This window comes from Ailuropoda melanoleuca, chromosome 1 (assembly GCF_002007445.2).
Source record: "Ailuropoda melanoleuca isolate Jingjing chromosome 1, ASM200744v2, whole genome shotgun sequence".
NCBI lineage: Eukaryota > Metazoa > Chordata > Mammalia > Carnivora > Ursidae > Ailuropoda > Ailuropoda melanoleuca.
This window is the reverse complement of record NC_048218.1, coordinates 195041712-195063213: the sequence shown is the minus strand read 5'-3', so window position 1 is coordinate 195063213 and position 21502 is coordinate 195041712. Positions and strand designations below refer to the sequence as shown.

Sequence of the window (21502 nt, the reverse complement as noted above, 5' to 3'; positions counted from 1 at the left end):
TCGCTATCCCCCATTAGGAAGCCTGGAGGAGAGAGGCCTCCTGGTGTGGAATCAAATCCAGGAGGAGTCTGAGGAGACTACGATGGCCTTGGAGGTGTACCGCCTCCCCTATGGGATTGGCACCAAGTGCTGCACGTCCTCCTGCACCCAGTACCTCCCCTTCTGGCCCAAGCTGGAAGCCGGGACGGGTGAGCAGGCACGGAGCCTGCTCACCTGCCTCTTCCAGGAGCCCTCAGGAGAGTGCCGGAAGGGTGCCGCAGAAACCAAGTTATGAGAACTGTCCTCACGCCTGCCCCAAAGCGCTCTGCACCCCCCGCCACGCGTGCTCATCTCCCCGGGCGAGGATGCCTGGGCCCCCGCAGCGGTGGCAGCCGAATTAGTATTAGATTACGACCATGACGAGGGTGATTTGATACAGTCACTTGGACACCACAGACTTCCATTGCGCTCCAGCGAAAACCAGACTCCTATCTTCAGCCTACGCCAGCGTAACCCAGGGTCCGCCCCGAATCCGTCTTGGTCCACATGTTCTCGGCGATGTTTTGATGCGCTGGGAGGCAGAGGCCTGGGGTGAACAGGGGACGGAGACGGGGCTGCTTGCTGAAAGGCGGCAGGAATGGTTCTCTTCAAGCCCCTCTTGTCCTCCCTGTCCTGTGCACCTGCCCCTCAGGGCTGGCTCTTCAGGAGAGGCGAGGAGCACCTCTGCTCCTCCGGCCGCTCTGAGCTCTTGGTGCTCCCGCCCGCGTCGGGCTCAAGCTGTTCGGGATGGATTGTTCTTAACCCGCACGTTCTTGGAACCGGTGCACGGACTCTGGTTTAGGCTTCGGCTTGCTCACGTAGGCTGCGGATGGATCAGAACCCACTCCACCTGATGGCCTCCTTGTTCCCTTATTAACAGGCCTCAAGACTGCAGCATTAACTCCTACCTGAGCTTACAGCTGGCTGCTCCGCCTGGCAAACTTCAGATTTGCAGTCTCCACCGTTAATACTTAAACCCATCCCAGTACCGACACCCGTATCCACACCGACACCTGTCCTCTCGGGGCTGCTTCTCTGCCAGATGCAGCGCTGGCTGATACGGGAAGATATCATCAGTCAAGCCCCAGGAAGATACCTGACCGATGTGGAAGAGGCCTAGGTGGGGAGGAAGGGAGGACAAGTCCCATCGGAGGGGGTTTCAAAGCAGCATATCCATCCTGGGCTGCACGGTATCCAGGGAGCCCTGCAGGGGTGGGGAGCAGAGGGCTGTTGGGGCTGAGGAGTGGAAGCGGGAAGGAAGGACACAGCATTCCATGAGGTCCATGCTGACCAGGGCCCCACGGGCACATATGCTCCAGGAATAAGGACAGAACAGGAGTGCGTGGGGGCTGTTTAGAGCCGGCATGCATTCCTTGAGGACCTACTATGTGCGGGCACCTCTGTGAAGACTTATTTCTCCTTTCCTACATGCTGGCTTGTTTTTGACCTGGGGGAACTGGCTGGGGGTGGTTGTGGGCCCTGAATGCCTGGGCGCTGGGGCCAGGAGCGTTCCTCTTCCCTTCCTTCCCAGCACATGTGCGGGCAACCACGAGGATGAAGGCCCTGCCTGCCCCCTCATTTTGGCTGTTTATAAATGGTGCCAGCTACAGTCCTCGCATATGCTCCACAGGAGTCCTTGGAGGTGGGCTGGTGACAGGACAGAGGTGAGGGGTGAGCCCTGGGGCTGAGAGCAGGCAGGACGGCGCTTGGGTCCTAACACCTAACCTGCACGTCGGTTTCTTCCGGGCAGATGGAACAGCCGAAGTATTTGGGAGGCCTTCAGGGGAGGGGAGCCGCTGTCGTGATGAGGTGAAACTTTAAAAAGCCAGGGAACCCGTTCTCCGCACATTCAGTGGATTAGTCGGGGTTCTCCAGAGAAACAGAGCCAACAGGATGTAGGACACGTGTGTGCACACACAAACGTGCCCACACACTATATACATGTGTGTACACACACCTACACAGAGAGATGTTAAGGAATGGGCTCGTGTGACCGTGAAGCTGGAATGTCCGAAGTCGGCAGGGTAGGCTGACAGACTGGGAAGAGTTGCTGTTCGTGTCTGAAGACGCTTCCCTCTTCCTGGTGGGAGGTCAGTGTTTTGGTCTATTCGATCCTTCAACTGATTGGATGAGGCTGAGCCATATTATGGAGGGTAATTACTCCAAATTTACTCAAAGTCTACCAGTCTAAATGTTTATCTCATCTCAAGATACCTTCACAGAGACATCGAGAATAATGTGTGACCAAATAGCTGGGTACCGCAGCCTGGTCAGGCAGACACATAGAATCTACTGTTACAGCCCGTGTGCACACCCAGGAACCTCACCAGAAAGCACTCAGAGCACGGTGGGATCTGGCCTGAACTCCGTTTGGGAGCCTTTATCACCAGAAGAATCAGATGAAGCTGGTTCTGCCCTGATGTCTTACAGCTCCAATAGCACAGGCCTGGTCACCGCCTTCCTGGGTTTCCAGAGTGGCCTTCAGAACTCTCTAGAACCCACCAGAACTATGCCCTGAACCCAGCATGTGCTGAAAGCACCTAGTGTCATGGCACCTCTGGGGACAGATCCTGCCCGGCCTTTCTCAAAAGGCCCGTGGCCTGGGCTTCGGCCAGGCTGCACCCAGGAGCCCCTGAATAGGAGCACAGGAGGGGCAGGCACGTACCTCGCAGCCCGCCAGCCACGTATGCTGAACAACCCTGAAAGACTGACACAGGGCCACACTACTTTGAAAGACTTTATAATAATAATCAGAAACTGAAACCATCAAAACACTCGGGGACAGCCACTCCGAAATGTCCTGGAAGGGGGAAGCGGGTACAGCCTCGGCTGCCAGCATTAGTACCTGGAAACTGCCCACCTGGTCCATCCCCTCCCGTCCCAGCCCTTCCACATCACAGGTCTTCATCTTCGAAGGTCTCCATGCACCTCAGCATCAGCATCTCCTCGTCAGTGGCGAGGTCTGGCTCCTGCAAAACACAGGGCGAAGAGGATCCATGTGTCTTTCAGGAATCCAGGCCCCAGGGAGGTGGGACGGCCCCGGCATCCTCCCCACAGTCTGCCCCATCTCCTGCTGCATCTTCTTCCAGGCTCCGGAAGGAAGGGCTACCGGGGGGGAGGGGGGAAGGTCCCATTTCTGTTTCACGCAACTCCACGCTCTAGGATCTTCAGAAAGGGTTTTCCTGGACACAACAGAACTGGCTTCTTTTCCATCCTGGACATTTCCAGCATCCCATAAGACAGAGTGAGTGGCCTTCAGAACTCCCTAGAACCCCCCAAAGCTTGATCCAAATGCCCATCCATGGAGGATGGTGAATGACACCACGACGTGCCCACCGAGCGAATACCACGCAGCTGTTTGAAATCAGGAATGAGGTCATTCTCCGTGGGATATACTGTTTAAAAAGAAAAGAAGGGGTGCCTGGGTGGCTCAGTCGGCTGTGTCCGACTCTTGGTTTCGACTCAGGTCATGCTCTCAGGATCGTGGGTTCGAGCCCCCCCCCCTTTCAGGCTCTGTGCTCAGTGGGGAATCTGCCTGAGATTCTCTCTCCCTCTCCTGCTCATGCCTTTTCCCTCAAATCAATAAAATCTTAAAAAAAAAAAAAAAAGCAAGGTACAACATAGTGTGTAGTGTAGGCTCTCATTTGTGTGTGAAAGAACGTCTAAATATCTGTAGATCACCTCTGATGGCTGTGGGAGAAACCAGTAATGGTAAGTGCCTTTGGGGGAGGGAGCGGGGCATAAGCAAGGGAAGCAGGTAGGAGAGAGACTGTTTTGTTTGTATGTCTTTTGGTAACTTTCAAGTTTTAAACTATGTACGTGGGTTAACTGTGAGCTAATTGTTTAAGAAGCAGCACCAGGTTGTTTGATTCCCTTTATAATGCCCCCCCACCCCCATTACCTCTTCCGCTAACAGGGCATTTCTGGGTTGGGCTCTTCCTGTCTTTCCCCACCTTGGCAGAAACTGATCCCTGTTGTTTGTCATGGGTTGGTCCCCTTGGGCCCTGGGAAGCGTCCCGAAAACCCAGTCAACCATCCCGTGAATGTGGGACCCAGTCCCCAGGGTGACGGCGAGGTTGGGAGCAGACTCCACAGACGAAGCCTGTCCAGCTGTGGACAATGTCCTCACTGTGCTCTACTGATGGAGAGGGGGTACACGGGGGGCCAGCGTATCTGAGTGGGGACCGGGTGGTCTCCGGGAAAATCACAGGGGCCCCTTATTCAGGGTGAAGACCAGAGCAAAGCTTGAGAAAAAATGGAATGGAGCACAAGGGGCACCAGGAGCCCGAGTCCCGGGAGGGACCCCACACGAGTCTCTGTCGCACCAAGTGCTTGAATGTTGTTCAGAACTGTCCAGTTCTGTAAGCCCCTGAAAATGGTGTGTGAGGCATTTTCAAGCTGCAGATTTGGGAAAGCAACAGGCTGTGAGAGGTTCCTGCTGGTACTGGGTGCTGAGGTGTGTTGAATCGTATCCCTCCTCCCCCAGTTCATGCCCACCTGGAACCTTTTTCGGAAATAAGGTCTTTGCAGGCGTAATTACTTAAGGACTACAAGATGAGCTCCTCCTGGGTTTAGGGTGGGCCCTTCATCCAAATGACCAGTGTCTTTATAAGAAGATGGGAGGCCTAGAGAGGCACACAGAAGGCCTTGTGAAGACAAGAGGCCTTGGTTGGAGGGATTCAGCTGTGAACCCAGGTGTGCGGAGGACTGCTGGGAGCCACCCTGAGCTAGGGAGAGGCAGGGAAAGACCGTCCTTTGAGCCTTCAGAGGCAGCCTGGCCCTGCCAGCAGCTTCATTTGACCTCTAGCCTGCAGAACAGTGAGAGAGGCAATTTTTGCTCTTTTTAGCCACCAGGTTTGGGGTAATTTGTTACAGCAGTCCTAGGTGCTGTCTAGGTGCTAATTAAAGTTTCATCCAACCACCTTGAGACACTGACTAGGAGAGGGGGTGGGGAAGTGAACGAGATTTTCCTCTTTACACCAGTGCACAGCAAAGGCCGCAGGCCTCCCGCACCAGAGCCTCCTGGATAGTTTGCTCAAAATAGAGAGCCTTGGGAGCCCCGTCTCGCAACCCTGAATGAGAATCTGGGGTGCTCGGGCCTTAAGAATCTGCATTTTCCAGTTAGCTCCCAAGATGATTCAAGTTCCAGCATGTCTGCTTCATACGGATACGCCAGTCCTGCTCGAGCTTTCTTTTCCACCATATGCGGGGAAGGGAAGCGGGGAAAGCAAAGACTGTCCTGTTAATCTGTTCCCCAGGCTTCAGGAAAGTGGACCGACTTCCCTCGTGTCCGAGAGAAAGAGGCACACAGTGGTAAGGACCCGACGGCCAAAGGCCAAGGGTCCATGGGATGTGGAGAGCAGCCGGAGTGGGGGGGAGGGCGGAGGGCTCCAAGTGGAGATTCAAAATGGTCCTGACAGAGGGAAATGAAGGATTCTTGGGAAGAGGGCCAAATTATACCTTGGCCTGTTGGAAAGCTGCCCCAATTATTTTTAGACAAACATTGTCATTATTATTGCTTACCTTTTTAAAGAAACAGTTGTATCTTTGCTGAATTAGTAGAGAAAATCCTTAGCTATGAATCTGAAAGGGCCTGTCCCCTTGGTGGCTCAGGCATAACTCCCCTTCCCTCACGAAAGTTTCTGGAATGTACCTTCTCATCAAGACACAGCCAGCTTTTGGGAAGCAGAAATTAATACCCTTCGAACACTGACAGCAACTATTAGCCCAGGGTCTCAGAAGACGACGGAACAGCTTAGCCTCTTGTAAAGGAGTCCCACAACATTTACAAATGCTGCAAAGAGGCCCTGGGGAATCTGGGTGCCACTTCAAGGGGCTCCCCGTCTCGGGCGTGCCCTGGAGACCATCCGTGTGTCTCTTCCCTCCATTTCCCTGGACGTCTTCCCTCCCCCAGGATGTATGGGGCTGATGCCGACCACCTATGGAGCAGGCCAAGGGAATGAAGGAGCAAACACCCAGGGGCCCCATGCTGTGATGTGAGGTGCAGCTTGGGGGGGCTCAGGAGTCCTTCCTGCCACCCTAAGGCGGGTGAGTGGAGGTCTCCTTGCACCAAGCTCCATCCTACCTGTTTTAACTGCGGGTTAACACAGCAAAGGCCTTTAAAAAAATCAATGATGTTCACGTAGAGCTGAAACTTGTCCTCCGGATATTCTGGGTTGCCTCTGGCAAACACCGAACTGACAACAGAAAGGAGAAGAAACAGCAACTATTTAGAATCCTCCTCTTTGGCCTCCGCTTGCTCCCCCTGAAATACTTGGATTACAGCGTGAACCAAGCGCTTGGAAACACACCACTGAATTTGAGGACAGGCTGGAGCCCCTTGGAAGGTTTGTGTTGCCTCGGCTTCCGTGTCGTGTGTGGAACCCACGGGAAAAGGTAGACCCCAGGGAGACTGGCTCCCATGCTCTAATTTAGTGTTCTGAGCTGTGGCCTCAGGAAGAAGGATCTAAACTGCCCCCTCCTTCAGAGTCACCCTCAGAGCCGCGCCCCTCGGCCCTGGTCTCCCATGGCTGCCCGGGGAGCTCAGGGGGCACAGCCACACTTAAGCTCAGCCCCCGAGGTGCCCCCCTCCATAGGTCTCACACAGAGCACCAGCCCCGGTGCAGGGAGGCGGCCTGTGTGGCAGACTCCTTCCCCCTGCCTTCCTGGGACCAGGGGAGCAGCCCCACGACGTCAGGAGCCTGGACGGGTGCCCGGACAGCCTGCGTGTTGACCTCACATCCTCTCAAAAGCAGGTCCACAAGTGCATAGGCACCGTGTGACAGCAATCCCTGCCTTTTCTAGGGATAGCCGAAAACATTTTCTAACGAGTTGTTTTCGTGTTCCATCAGCACAGTAAGGAATTCCAGACCCTGCTTGGCAAGTACACTCTAGAGACTTCTTACCAAACTTCTCCTCACAGCCCGAGCCTGGCCCAGAACTAGGGAAGTCTGCCTCCAGCCCGGTTCAGCAAAACCAGACTCCACACACAGCTGAGAGCAGCTGGAGTCCCCGCATAAAATCTCTTAGGAGGGTTTGGACGAGTCTGTGGAGGCCCGGACAGCAGGCCGCTGGAGGGGGAGACAGGCTGATGTCTGGTGCACCCCCAGGCGGCCAGGTGACCAGGGGCCGCGTGGCCTCTGGGGAGAGTGGGAATATTCATTGGAATATGAGGACAGGAATGTCCCCTCCCTCCCAAAGCAGGAAAATGAACTGTCCGGACCTTCTATTCAGCCTTCTTAAGGGCCTGAGCTTGTAGGCTCTAAGACCGCAGCTTTTCAAAGTAGCAAGGGAATGTCAGGCCTCCACTAGCTGTCTCTGCGAAAACGCCCGCGTGCTTCAGATTTCCTCAAGCTGCTTGTCTTGCCATCTCCCCAGACCCTGCTCTGTGTGGTCTCACTTCATGGGTCAGCTATCCCCTCCTCCCTTCTTTCCACATCCGTCCCCAGCAGCCCCGTGCAAAGCAGCTCCTCCCCTGCACGGCTCAGAGACCCCCTCCACTCGGGGCACAGGCCTGGGTCTGTGTTGGCCCAGGTTCTCGATGCCCCGGACCCCCCCCCCCACCTCTCACACCCTCTCACACCAGATGCTGCAGCAACCTGCCCATGGCCCCCTCGCTCTGGGAAGCCGGTGCGGTGTGCACAACCCGCCACCCATGACCTGCTGCTTCTCCCTCCTGCGCCAGGACGGAAGAGCGTTCTATGCGGGAGAAGCCCCAGACCATGTTATCCCATGACATCCCTGGCACAATCCTAGGACCGTCCCGCTTTGAACCACAGACAAAAGTGGATCTCTACGAACTTCCAGGGAATTATACTCCCCTCTGCGGGGCTGCAGGGGAGCGGCTCTGAAACATCCCAGCCAGGGGACACATGCACTCACACTCACACTATGTCATGCCCCCTTCCTCACCTAGAGCTGGAGGTACTGGGAGCCTCACTTTTTTCCAGGAAACTGGCCACATCGAAGGCATCTTCAAAGAGAATCTGAAGGAAGGCACAGAACATGGTGCGTCAGAGATGACGACAGTTCGGCGCTTGCTCTGGGCTGCTGGCAGAGATGCGAGGAAGGCTCTCTCTGTAACCCTCGTTCCCAAAGGGTGGGCATGTGAAAGCTGGGGCCCAAACGCAGGGCCTCTGCCTGGTGACCTTCCCAGGCGGTCCTAGTAAGCTCTTGCCTGCCCAGAGCAAACCCCCACCCCCAGGGGTGGGTACAAGGTATTGGGGAAGCACTGGGGACTGTGCTCATCTCTTTCTTTTCTTTCTTTTTTCTTTCCTTACTTTCCTTTCCTTTTCTTTCTTCCTTCCTTCCTTCCTTTTGAGAGAGCACAAGCAGGGTGGAGGGGAGTGGGAGAAGCAGAGAGAGAGAGAGGGAGCGAGAGAATCCCAAGCAGGCTCCATGCCCAGGGAGTAGCCCAATGCGGGGCTCGATCTCACAACCTTGAGGTCATGACCTGAGCCAAAATCAAGAGTTGGAAGCTTAACTGACTGAGCCATCCAGGTGCCCCTAGGTCTCCTTTTTCTAGAAGGTGGGCGCTCAGGCATGAGAGGCCAGGCTCCGTGTATACCAGAAGAGGGCACATCTACAACTCCCAAGGCGCAGACGCTATTCACACCCAGGATCCGCAAGCTAGCAGCTTCCTGCGGGACAGCAGGGTAGGAGGCCGGGGGTTCTGGGTGAGGCTGGAGGACAGCCAGCTCCCAGTCCTGACACACACTAAGCTGTGTGACCTCGGGCAAGTGACTTCATGTCTCGAATCCTCCTCTTACATGAAGGGAATCACAACAGTGCCTACCCATAGGGATGCTGCAGGAATTAAATGAGATGAGATATGTGAAGCAGCTGGTGTATAATGTCTCCAATTTGTTAGCTGTTATTGAATATTATCTGCTTTATAAAAGAGACACATGTTTATCGTGGGAATTTTGGAAAACAGAAACAGATAAAATCACTGAGAAACAATCTCACCCAGAGAGGTCCATTGTTGACATATTGACTTATTTCCCTCCGGTCATTTCCTGAGGCATATTATATCCTATATTTCCAATTTTGTAATCTTGTTATTTAGATGGTTTACGGTCCTGCTTTTCATTAATTCTGGAAGGCTATTAAATATTCCACAGCAATGACGTACACTTAGGAATGCAAGATTTAGCAAATAACAATGCAGAATGCTGAGTTAAGTTTGAATTTTTAGATGAAGAATGAATCATTTCTGAGCATAAGAATGGCCCAAATATTGCATGGGATCTTCTTATATTAAAATTCTCACTGGATGTGCCTTACTGTGTCTGGCACCCCATTTACAAGCACAGCCACCCTGAGAACAGGAGAGGGAGCTCTCTGGCCGTGAGTTGGCAGGTTCTGGCAGGTTCTGCAGGGTGTCTCCTGTCCCCTTACCTGGAACACACTGCTCTTTCTCTGGAAGTCCTGTGTCTGTCCTTCTTGTCTTCTTACAATTTGCTTCCCCTGACCTGAATCCCCTGGGACTCTGCCATGTGGATGGCCCTTCTTCTGATCTTCTGGACATTTTATGTCCTTTCTTTTAAATATCCCTTTGCTTATCTCAAGGAGGCTCTGGAAAGAGGCCGCTGAAAGGACCAGCCCAGAAGCTCATCCATGCATTGCATGTTCTTCCCCAGCAGGTCTGAGGCCGGATCCTGGGCCCTAAATTCCTGCCTTTGGCCAGTCAGCCTGTTGGAGTTCTGGGCCACACAATGTCCTCACCGGTGCACAGCCCTCTCCCAGCTAGCCTGGGAGGAGACTGCCAGGCTCCACGGCCATTCTGGAGTGCCCAGCAGGCTTACGGGCCCGTGCTTCTCAGAGCCTCCCAGGCACACCTGACCCTACGGTGCAGGGGCCGGCCCCAAACACACCCGTTCTGCCGCAGATCCTCTCCAGGTGGACCGGGAGCTGTAGAGGTTTCATGCAACTGATCTAGAAGCCTGTAGGAGTAGCGGCGTCTCTGTCCCTGCCCTGGGCAGACCGGTTCTCCATTCCACTTACCTCGTCACCCCGCCCTGGTGGGCCCAAGCCTGGGGATGGCGGTGTGGCAGAGCCCTGACCTGGGCACAGCTGAGGGACTCTGCTGCCAGCTTCCTTCAACAGCAGGAGAATGTGAGCCCTTAGCCCTTTCCGGAAAAGGTAAGAGAAGCTGATTCCATGACTTGGGGACGTTAGATTCTGGCTTGGGGTCTGCTCTTTCTTGAGGAAAGGTTCGTGCTGCAAAAGCACACAGACACATACAGTCAGGTTACAGCTGGACAGACTTGTCCACACATTTGGAAGATGTTTTCCTCTTGCTTTCTTTGGGTGAGCCTCCAGGGCCAGGCGCTTCGGGGCTCCAGAGACAGCCGGGCCGGCCGACACGCGCCGTGGGTATGAGGTCCTCAGCTGTTGATTTCCTGGCCCTGTCTGGACCATTATGGAGGAGAACTCACGCCCTCTCCTCGTGGACCCAACATCAGTTAGTTGAGATGATGAGAAGCTGAAGTCCACAGAGTGGCAGTTGGGGGAGGGGAGTGGATTTGGGCGGGGCTGATTGACTCGCATGTCTGCACTGGAGTTCCTTCCAATAATGCCCTTGTGCACCAGTCACGCGGGGTGCTTGTTAAAGCAGGTTCGGAGCTGCTTCCTCCCCCAGCAACTCTGATTCAGTGGGTCTGATGTATTTGCCAGGTACCTGCCTCTTCACTAAGCTCTACTTGAGAAGGATGAGGGGAGATTGTGAAGGTTGACCATAAAGGGGAGAAAGATGTGAGAAATTCTGTGATGAAGGAGACACAGGAGCTGGGCCTCCTGGACAAGTCACCCCAGTCGTTAGGCCTCATCTGTCAACTGGCAGCACTGGACTGGGAGACTGGCATTCTGTTGTTCTCCAGGCCCAGGCCCTGAGGGCTGGGAAGCTTCCAGAAGGTTGGGGCATTCCAGGCTGTATCCCCTGGGTCACAGGCACTAGGAAGGGGTCTGGCTCTAAGGCTTCCCGGAGAGCCACAGGACATCTCCTGAAAGGGAGCACCCACGAAGGGGCGTTTGGAAAGTCAGGGCAAAGCAGAGCGGTGGCATTTACCTTGTGGAGGCCATGGATACTGAATGTCCTGCAAAGCACAGGACGGGCGCCGAGGAGCTGCCTGCCCCACGCTGGAGATGCAGGTCAGATGCGGCCTGTGTGGTAGCTGCAGCCTCCTGAGGCCTTTCTAATTCTGGAAGTGCAGCTGAAGGGCCCACTCACACCACCAGACACACTGCTTTGCCAACCATGGCTTCTAATAACTGGAACTCTGGGAAGTGCTTTGTAGTGAAGGTGCGGTCACCTCCCCACGTGCATTCCTCTCTCTTCACTGAATGGCAGCAATGCTCTTTGGGGTGGGAACTGACCTCCTCTGAGGGGTTGGGCCTGATTGGTCCACATATAATACTATCTCGATGATGTCAGTCATTAGCTTAGTCATCTGGCCAATTCTGGCCAATGAAAGGGCAGAAGAGATATGGCAGAAATTTCTGGAAAAGTTCTTTCTTAACCCTTAAAAAAGCGCCACTTCTCTCTCTAACCTGATGTGGAGGAGGAGGGATGACAGCTTGGTGGCTCCCAGCTGCCATTCCCCGGTCACATGGGATAGGGAAGGGAGGGAGGAGAGACAAGCCAGCTTTACCATGAGGCAGAGCAGGGGGAGGGGAAGAACCAAGTTCATGGTGATGTCACTGAGACTAGCGGGAAGCCCTCCTGACCTTGGGACCTCCCTGGCTGTGAGAAGTACATTTCTGCATGGTTTAATGAGCAAGTAACTTGCAGTCAAAATAATCCCAACTGATAGAACCTTCTAAGCCTTCTCTTCTGTAATCCCCATGGAAAGGTTCGGAAGGACTAGAAAAAGAAATGCCATTCTGTGGTTGTAGAGCTTACGTCTGATAAATCAGAAACCCACCGTGTGAGTCAGAATCTAACCATTCCCTCAAACTTGGTAAAGGACCCCAAGCGGATCCCTGGTGTCTCCAGGCCGAAGGTGACAGAGTCATTCCTGCACGCCCACCTTCCACCCCACCCAGAGAGGGTCTTGCTCACCTCCTCTGGGGTGGAGACGAGTGAGCAGCTGGCTCCTTGGCTGTCAACCCCACTGTCCTTCATGCTGCCGTCGGCACAGGCTGGCTCCTGACAGGCACCGGCAAGGCCCAGGAGGCCGCTCTGTCTCTGTGCCCAGGCCTGCAGGAGACTGGCCTTCCTCTCCTCAGAGAGGTTCTGCCATAGGTAGGAGATGGCTGCGGAGACGATGGGGAGCGTCACCTCCTGTGAGGACACAATCCCGTTCCCGATCAGGAGGTCCATCGTCTGCTTGTAAAAGTTGAGATACCTGGAATAGAAACGCCATCATCTCCCAGACCTGAAGCCAGTGGCCAAAGGAGCCTCCCCAAGCCGTGTCCTCACTGCCATTAGCAGGGTGTGGTCCACAGCACATGAGCCTTGCCACAGCTCTGCGGTTCACCAGGGGCTTCGCCTTCCTAGTCTGCATGCCCCTGACACTTGGAGAGCAGGAGCCATCGTGGATGACACAGATCTGTGCTCCGGGATCCTTCCCCACATCTTCCCAGAGTCCCCATGGAGCTCTCCGCCTGATAGAAGAGAGAGCTAGGAGTTTGGCCTGCTCAGCTCTCAGCCCATGGGAAAACTGCTTAAAATTCCAAGCCCTATGAATGTGCAGACGTGATATGACGCTTGTTTTAATTCAGGGCCTGAAATTCAGGCTCAGCTGTGGATGAGCCTCCTTCTATGGGGCCAATACCTCTAAAGGCCAACATGGCTGTCACTGGTCTTGAGTCTGTGGAGCGGCCTTGAGTGGTAGTGGGAGTCTGAGCCAGTCATTCACCGTATTTCTTACTATGAGACCAGTAGTACAGGTAGGGTGTGTGTGTGTGTGTGTGTGTGTGTGTGTGTGTGTGTGTGTGTATGTATGGGGGTGTTTGGTCCTCATAATCTCCATCAACAGCCCCCACAAAGTCACTCCAAATAAATACCTGGTCTAAATGAGCTCAGTGTGTGTGCTGTGCAATGTAGCTTCAACATTACTTCTCTAGCCCCTCTGCCAACCCCATCCCAACCCTCCAATGTGGAAATTCTGAGATGTCACATGCCACAGACAGAGCCTCTGTCCCCTTCCCCACAGGCTATGCACGAAGCCACCCCCCCCCAGCTGTCCACACCGTTCAAATTCCATGAGGTCTGGCAACAAGTTGGCTGGGGAGTATAAGAGCTCCACTTTTTTCTCTTCCTCCTCCTCCTCCTCCTCCTCCTCCTGTTCCCCTTCTTCTTGGTCTTCCTCCTCTTCTTCCTCCTCTTCCTCCCCCTCAGCATCCTTCCCGACTGCCTCAACTGGGCACCAGATGGCAGAGCCTTTCTGAAGAACCTTATCTGAGACCAGGCTGGTGAGAAAACAGAAACAAGACAACTGCAAACTAATGCCCCCCATAAACATCGACACTGAGATTCTGAATGCAATTTTAGTGTTGGGACGTGTGTGTGTGTGTGTGTGTGTCTACACATGACCAAGTGGGGCTTATCCCAGGAACGCGAGATGGCTGGTTCAAACTTCGATCGTCAATCAGTGGAACTCAACATAGCAGCAGACTAAAGAAGAAAAACTATACAGTCATCTCAACAGATACAGAAAAGCACTTGGCAAAATTCAACATCCATTCATAACAACAGCCCTCAGCAAACTAGAAATAGAAGGGAATGTCCTCAACCTGCTAAAGGGCATCTATAAAAACCCTACAGCTAACATCATACTGGACAGTAAAAGACTGAATATTTCTCTGTGAAGATCGGGAACGAGACAAGGAGGTTCACTCTTACCACTTCTATCCAGAATCTTACTGGCGAGTCTAGACAGTCCAGTACGGCGAACAAAAGAAACCAAAGATAAACAGATTGGAAAGGAAGAAGTCACAGACAAACAGGCGACTGGAACTAAGAAGCGTGTTTAGCAAGGTTGCAGGAGACAAGGTCAATAAAGGAAAACCAATAGTATTTCCATACATTAATGATGAACAACTGGAAATTGAAATTTTAAAAGTACCACGTACAATAGCATCCTAAAACATGAAATACTTAGGTTTAAACCAAAAGCTGTCTGACAAAGAAAAAGTGGATAAGTTACACTTTTATCAAAATTTTTAAATTCTCTTCAAAAGGCAGTTTTAACCGAGTGGAACAGCAGCGCCTGGGTGGCTCAGTCAGATAAGCGCCTGACTCTTGGTTTCGGCTCAGGCTGTGATCTCAGGGTCATAAGTTCGAGCCCTGCAGCACTCCATGGCCAGAATCTGTTTCAGATTCTCTCTCTCTTCCTCTGCCCCTCCTGTTTGTGCTCTCTCTCTCTCTCAAATAAATAAATCTTAAAAAAAAAAAAAAAAGTGGACCATGACACAATTTGGAAAACCAGGATTTGTACCCAGAATCTCTTCATCCTGTTGAGTTCAAATACAAGTGCACCAGAAGAAAACATAGGAGGATTCTTTTTTCCTTCTTTCTTTTTTTTTTTTTTTTTTAATTTCAGAGCAGAGGAAGCCTTTCTGAGTATTCTCCCAAACCTAAGTAATGATAGCAGATTGGCAGATTAGACTTCGTTTTTTGCATGGCCAAAATAACAACAACAACAACAAAAGCAAAATAATAAACGACCAAGGGATAATTATTTGCAAGTCATGTCCTAAAAGAGAGCTAGTTTCTCAGTATACGTAGAGGGCTTCTACAACTATGCAAGAAAAAGACCACCCACCCAATAGGAAAATGGGCAAAAAATAGTCACAAAAAGTTACCAGGAAGGGAAATACAAATGCTCTTGAACAAAGGCACTGAATTTCACTCGTAATTTAATTAATTAAAATGTAATAATTATAAAATATAATCTATTCCCGAGCTGGTGCCCCACTTTTAATTGCTGCAGGTTTAAAATATCACCAGTGAAAAATCATAATTATTAAGCTTTTAAAAGAAATTTAGCCATTCTCACGTGCGCACAGGATAGAAGTATTGATAGGATTTTCATATGGGATGAAGTGTGTTATCTTAAATCGGTAAAGACAGGATGGCTTATGTGATGAGTGGGGTTGGGATCCATGGCTAATGATTTGGGAAACACCAATGCAATTTTCTACCTCACTGAGACCATCCCTCCTTGCTGATTGTGACGTGGTGCTGGGGGTCTTACCTAGGATTTCCGGAGTACATGCTGGCATATTCTGCCTTGACCTCCTCCAAGCTGTTTGCATTCCCATCCTCCAGGTTAAAGGATTCTGTTGGGGAGGTGAAGGCAAGGGTCACAAAGGGGGAAGCCTGGCCTTTGTCAAGCCTCTCCTGTCCTACTTTTTTTTTTTTTTTAAAGATTTTCTTAATTTATTTGACAGAGACAACCAGTGAGAGAGGGAACACAAGCAGGGGAGTGGGAGAGGAAGAAGCAGGCTCCCAGCAGAGGAGCCTGATGTGGGGCTCGATCCCAGGACCCTGGGATCATGCCCTGAGCCGAAGGCAGACGCTTAACGACTGAGCCACCCAGGCGCCCCTCTCCTGCCCTTCTGGATCCGGGTAGACCATGAGTGGTCCCTGAGCCCACCCAGATTCGGGATTAGGGAGTCAAGGGTCCCCTTTCTCTTCTCCTTCTAGATGTGATGAGCTTCTTGAACTGGCCCTTCTCAATCTAGACACCAAAATATCCCTTTCAGAGTTCAATGTCCACCAGCTTATTCCCCATGGCTCCCACACTGAGTACCAAGAAAGGGAGCCATGCTTTGCCTTTGCTTTTGAGTATGACAAGCACCAGTCTGCGTCCTCTCTGGTCTCTCAAGATGGGATCAGGTACCTGGTGACTTCTGTCTGTCCTGCCAGACTGTAAACTAATTTCCTTGTACCCCTGGCCCAAATGCAGGGCCGGGCATACGGTAGGCAAGCAAGAAATATTTGTTCACTTGGCTTAACCCAATCTCTGTTTTCGATGGAAAACCCAACCAGTCTTTCCCTGGGAAGGAGACAGGGGTGGCAGATGGACATCTATTACCTTTCAGCTTCAGCAGGTTATCCAAGGTTTGCTCCAGTTCCTGAATGTGATTCTTGGCCTTATTCAAAACCTGCCACTGAGGACAGAGACAGACAATGCTGAAGGGCCAGCCTTCCACCGCACAGACTATGGCTCTTTGTGGACCCAGGAGTCCATTCCCCGGGCTGAGGCCATGCCCCCTCAGGTGCAAAGTCACAGTCCTTGACATCGTCAACAAAAGGAGTGGGAACTTTGTTCTGATGTGCAGAAGGCATGAAGTTGAGTTTGTGCTCTGAAAAGAGTTCTCACCGAAATACTCCACTATTTAGAAACGAGCCGTGTTCAGCAAACGACTAGGGCTTCTAAAGGGCCAACAACTACATTTGCTCCTTGAACGTGGAATGAGCAGCCCAGGCTGGCACCAAGTCCAGGGCTAACTGCTGCTCGGTTGTCACAATGAGCAACTGACTGGTTAATACGAAACGCGCTACGCTAACCATAGTTTCTATCGGCTAAGTGCACAGACTGGTTGATCAAAAAGCTTCTCAAATGCTCTGTCCACTCGACCTCTGAATGCCCTCTTGCTGCAGGACTAAATTACAAACGTTCCCCCCTCCCTCCCTCCTTCTTCCCTTCCTTCTCTCCCATGCGTAATATTCCTAAAGTCAAATGGAAACTGCTGGATTATTCAAACACAAGAAATGCGAACGGTCGTTCATCACGCTGACCACTGATGCCTGTCCGGACTTACTACGTTCATCAGGCACGTGTAGCAGGCAAAGCTGCGTATGAAGCCCCCGGGGGGGACACAGAGTAAATAAGACAGCCCCGGCTTTCCGGCAGGAAAGACAAGACGAGCGGGGAAACGAGTACTCCTACCACGAGCTAGCATTCAGGAAGCACTGAAGGGAGTAGAAGTGAAGGGCCATGGAAACACACAGAAGGAAGGACTGACTCCAGCTGGAAGCATCAGGAAGACGCAGAGCGGGACTGCCGAGCTCCGGAGAGAGCGCCATCTCAAAGGCAGAACTCTGTGCAGGGGCAGAAGCGGGGCGGGGGCGCCCCAGGGAACGGTCGAAGCGAGGTGTGGCCGGAGCACATGGCGGGCAGAGGGAGCCGATGCAAAAGCAGCAGCCGAGGGTGGACGGCCCATCCAGGAGGCTTGAGGGGAACGGGAAGCACCACACTCTGCCGACCCAAAAGACAGTGACCCGAGAAGGCAGTGGACTGCAAGATCTCGAACACTCTTGTAGAGTAGGGTCCACTTGATGGCCCAGATGATCGGCTGCCCCCAGTCCCGGGGGCTCACGGCTGTACTGTTGGGCCAGTGAGGACCCCTTTTCCTATTTGGACACCAGGGCCAACTGGTTTCCAGAACGTCAGGCCTGTTCTTAATCAGAATGAGGTGAGGTCAGCCTGGCCCTCTGGTCCAGAGTGAGCTGCTGTGTTCGCCCAGCAGGGACGCCCCACGCTCACTTGCCGACTTAGTGGGCCAACCTACACAGCCAGGGAAACCAGGCGCAATTCACTGAAATTCTGTTTCTGGAATGTTTTTGGCAGGCTAATTAGGATCTTAGTTCTGGGTTGAATTACATCTCTCTGAAAAAAAGTATGTTGAAGTTCTAACCCCCAGAACCTGTGAATGGGACCTTGTTTGGAAATAGGTCCTTCACAGAGGTCATCATGCTAAAATGAGGTCATCAGAGTGAGCCCTAATCCAATATGACTGGTGTCCTTATTAAATGGGGACACTTGGATGCAGAGACAAACACGCACAGAGGGAGGATGAGGTGAAGACATAGGGAGAAGACGGCCATGTGACCAGAGGGTGGCATCTCTAAGCCAAGGAACACCGAGGAATTGCCAGCAAACACCAGAAGCTGGGAGGCACATGGGGGCCTTCTCCCTTAGAGCCTTCAGAGGGAGCGTGGCCCTGTGGACACCTTGATTTTGGACTTGGAGCTTCCAGACGTCCACCGCAATAAGTTTCTGTTGATTCAAGCCACCCAGTGTCTGATATTTTGTTACGGCAGCCCTAGGAAACTGAGAGGACCTGCTTACACCTTGACCCCTGTAGACCAGATCCTGTCTTCATGGATATTGGAAATGCAAAATTCAGGGTTGTCCCTCCATCAGGACAGAGACAGGAGGAGAACAGAGAGGACTCCCGGTCCGCATGCTGTTTCCTGGCTGTGCTGTTCCAGGCAAATGGTTTGACTTCCTGCCCCTCCGTTCCCTCATCTGTCAAATGGGGGCGATCTGAATGGAACTGCGGGGACTAAATGATCAAGTACGCTGGGGAGCGAGACTAACACTTAAACCACTGACGGTGCCGCATGTTTCCACACAGTGACCTTGTGAGACGCCACCACAGGCCCCTGAGGACGCCATTACTATTGTCCCTGTGTGACACACGTGGTGACTGAAGCATGGCCAGGAACGTGTCTCCCGTGGGCGGAGGCCGATCCGCCTGGCTCTCAGCCACCACGTCCATCGTGAGGTACAGACGGTAGGGGTGCGAGTGAGTCTTCCTCTACGTTTACTTCCATTCCTTCCTTTGGGGCCCTGAACACATGGTCTTCCTGTGGTTGCGCCGCCAGTCTGTGCGCACTTCCTACCTGGCCAGTGACAGGGACTTTGGGGCTTTCAGCATACCCCTGGAAACAGGCAGCCTATTCCTGTTCATCCAGGGGACAGGTCGCAGAGCTATGCCGGGCAGGCTCTTGGCCCTGAGCCCCTGAGCCTGGCTCAGCAAAGGGAGGAGGAAGAGCCCTCTGCACACCTCTCACCTTCCACGCCTTTCTACGAGAGCAGGTGGGATGGCTGTTCAGATTCTCCGCGAAAAGCACTTGCTGCCCTACTTGGCTCCTTACACCAAGGTGCTGGGGGGAGGGGGGTGCTCAATCAAGACACATTCACAGAGGCCCCGGCTCCGTGCCTGCCGAGGAACAATTCTGCGTGCTGCCCTCTACGAGAATCCCACGTTAGTGCAGTCAGCAGGGGGCTGGGAGCTCAAGCCCAGCACATGGTCCCTGTCCTGAAGTGTCGCGTAGCTGAAAGCACCAGCCCAGGAGGGAAAACCCGCCGGCTGGAAACAGTCCCAGGGTAACAGGCTGGTCTCTGGAAAGAGCGCCAGGTCTGGAACTGGGAACAGAGGCCCTCCTCCTGGTCCTGCCCCCAACCAGGCTGACAGGTCCTTTCTGACTCCAGTCCCTCCTCTGTTACGACAGGGTGGGGAGCGGGAAGCTCTCAGGGCCCCCTCCCCTACTGGAGACCTCCTATAATGCTCTTCCGATAACAGGAGCTCCGTGCCTTCCAGCGTCACCCCAAACCGCCTGAACCTTCCTCCGTGCTCTGCCAGAGGCCGGAATAGGCAGTAAAGAAGCCATAAAAGGAGAGAGGCAAAATCAAGAGCAGGAAAAGATAAATGCTTACCGGGAGAGCCCTGGTGCCTACAGAAAACCTGGTTGGGGCACAAAACCAAGGTGCACGTGTGTGTGTGTGTGTGTGTGTGTGTGCGTGCACGTGTGTGTTTGGGGTGGAGATGCAGCATCGGGAAGCAGCTGCTGGAGGCTCACCCCTGTCCCCTCGAGGGCCAGGCACAGGGGCCACTGGCTGACCAGGCCCTGCTATTTCCCTTCCCTGCCAGGCCTGTCTGCCGCGGGTGGGGAAGGTCCAGCTCATGCTCTACCCACGTGTGGCCACAAGCAGCACAGCACAGGGGCCCACGGTGGATCCCTGACCCCAGCCGGGCTGCAGCCCTCGGGGTGGGGGCGGTGGGAGTGGGAGCTCCAGGCCGGTCCCCCCCCTCGCCCCACAGTCCACCCGCGTGTGGAGACTGTCTCCCACACCCAGGTCCCCATACCTTCGACGCTGTGAGATCGGAATGGGAGTAAACCATTTTCCTGAGGTTGCTGAACAGCCCTGCCAGGGTGGCTCGGTGGCGGGCCTGGGACAGGCGTCGGCGGGCCACCCGCGGCTCGAGCTCCTGCAGCTGTGCCAGTGGCCGGGGTGTCGCTCTGCCACTGGGGTTACTGCCTTCTCCGGAGGTCGCCATGATAAGCTGCAACGCAATATTATGCCCTTTGGGGGCCCTAAATAACAAAGATACAGTATTGAAGAAAGAGGAAGGCAGATCAAAGGAGAAAGAAAGGGGGTACCGCTCCCAAGCCACAGGTCCCAAACCAATGAGTATAATCAATAACAGATCCACAACAACAGATGACACAAAATCTATTATTTAAAAACACAAACTGCTCCTATTTGACTCAACCATTGAAGGGCGCTGCTGCTTTACACCAGGAAGTTTCCGGAACACTGCAGGTACTCACCAGACACTTGTTAACTGACTGGCAGTGGCCAAGGAGAGCAAGCCAGGCCCTGAGATCAAGTTCCTCGCAGTCTGTTAAAAGCTGAGCAGGCATGTGGCCCACGCTTTGAGGGCCTTCCTACCATGAGAATGTACCCCTCTTCGATCTGGGTAGTGGTTACACGGGTATATGTACAGAAAGAGATCCATCAAGGCCTGTTCCTTAGATTCCTGAACCTTTTAATATATAATATTTTATATATATGATATCTCAAAAAGAAGAAATGGACTGTTCTACCTGTGAAAGCAAAGAGTCACATGATGGCAGAGAAGTGGAAGGAGGCTTGCCTTGTCCTGCTTCTAGTGGGTTCTAAAGATGATCCTTATGTCGTCTCTTGTCACATCTGAGTTTACAAACCAGGAGCCCTTCCCTAGGAGAGGCGATTCTGGGACTGACACAGAACAGTTTTAACAGAAGCCAGGGACCCGCCTTCGGGTGCTCACCCCACCCCTCAGAGGACAGCCAGCTCTTTGAACAGAGGGGCTGAGTCTTCATCCCCTCTGTACCCCCGGGAGGTGCTCAGTGCTGGGGTTTTGAGTGAACTAGAATGGGAGCCCCCGCTGGGTCCTCAGTTGGGCTGCACGGGGACAATGCATGTCCTCAGCCAGGGGCCTGCCAATTTTGATGTATGCCGGTCCCCTGGGGGCACTGGAGAAAATACACCTGCCCAGGCCCCACCTCGACAATACTGGATCTGAATCTCCTGGGGTAAGCCCAGGCATGGGGGGGCAGCCTGCTCCCCAGGGGATGCTGACACGTTCACGGTTGGAGCCACCACTAGGCACACACAGCGACACGTCTCTCCAAGCGCCACAGTTGGCAGCTGGGAATGATTTCTCCTCCATAGAGGGAGCATCGGGGAAGGAGGCTTGAGAAAGCTTTCCTGCTAAGTTCTGGGGGGAGTAATCAGCCAGAGATAGCGAAGCCAATCAGGCGGTGCGGGATTTTAAGACACTGTTAAGGGTGGGGCGCCCGGGTGGCCCGACGGTTAAGTGTCTGCCTTCGGCTCGGGTGACGATCCCGGGATCCTGGGATCAAGCCCTGCATGGAGCCCTGCATCAGACTCCTTGCTCCGTGGGGAGTCTGCTTCTC

General features: G+C 53.4%; 3 protein-coding genes across 7 annotated transcripts in view; 2 read left to right on the top strand and 1 right to left on the bottom strand.

Annotated features, from left to right (window-relative positions):
• LOC100474749 (solute carrier family 23 member 1) overlaps window positions 1-3432 on the top strand; it is a 48558-nt gene extending 45126 nt beyond the window's left edge. For 4 of the 5 annotated variants that reach the window (XM_011235245.3, XM_011235246.3, XM_034672643.1 and 1 more), the window contains one exon: window positions 18-3432. In XM_011235245.3, the coding sequence (XP_011233547.1) occupies window positions 18-274 (257 nt within the window). In that variant the 3' untranslated portion in view covers window positions 275-3432. The remainder of the gene's footprint in view (window positions 1-17) is intronic. The other variant, XR_004629117.1, reaches the window with a different exon arrangement.
• On the bottom strand, window positions 2913-20186 carry STRA8 (stimulated by retinoic acid 8). The gene is made up of 8 exons (XM_034672662.1): window positions 19906-20186; window positions 16062-16137; window positions 15219-15303; window positions 13213-13431; window positions 12080-12365; window positions 7930-8003; window positions 6104-6215; window positions 2913-2987 (listed from the first exon to the last, which is right to left on the bottom strand). Exons 1-8 carry the CDS (start codon window positions 20095-20097, stop codon window positions 2913-2915), a joined length of 1119 nt encoding a protein of 372 aa, XP_034528553.1. The 5' UTR covers window positions 20098-20186.
• Window positions 8451-21502, top strand: part of WDR91 (WD repeat domain 91) — a 67712-nt gene continuing 54660 nt past the window's right edge. Inside the window, exon 1 of the mRNA XM_019808329.2 lies at window positions 8451-10161. The gene's annotated coding sequence lies outside the window, so the exon portion shown is untranslated. The remainder of the gene's footprint in view (window positions 10162-21502) is intronic.

What these genes read in the sequence shown, in the direction of transcription:
- STRA8 (XM_034672662.1), bottom strand. Translation starts at nt 20,097, where the DNA reads ATGGCGACCTCCGGAGAAGGCAGTAACCCCAGTGGCAGAGCGACACCC. An exon ending in GACCTCATGGAATTTGAACG is followed by an intron (nt 12,366 to 13,212) that starts GTGTGGACAGCT and finishes TTTCTATTCCAG; the next exon opens with GTATCTCAACTTTTACAAGC. An exon ending in TCGTCTCCACCCCAGAGGAG is followed by an intron (nt 8,004 to 12,079) that starts GTGAGCAAGACC and finishes GCCTTCCTTCAG; the next exon opens with ATTCTCTTTGAAGATGCCTT.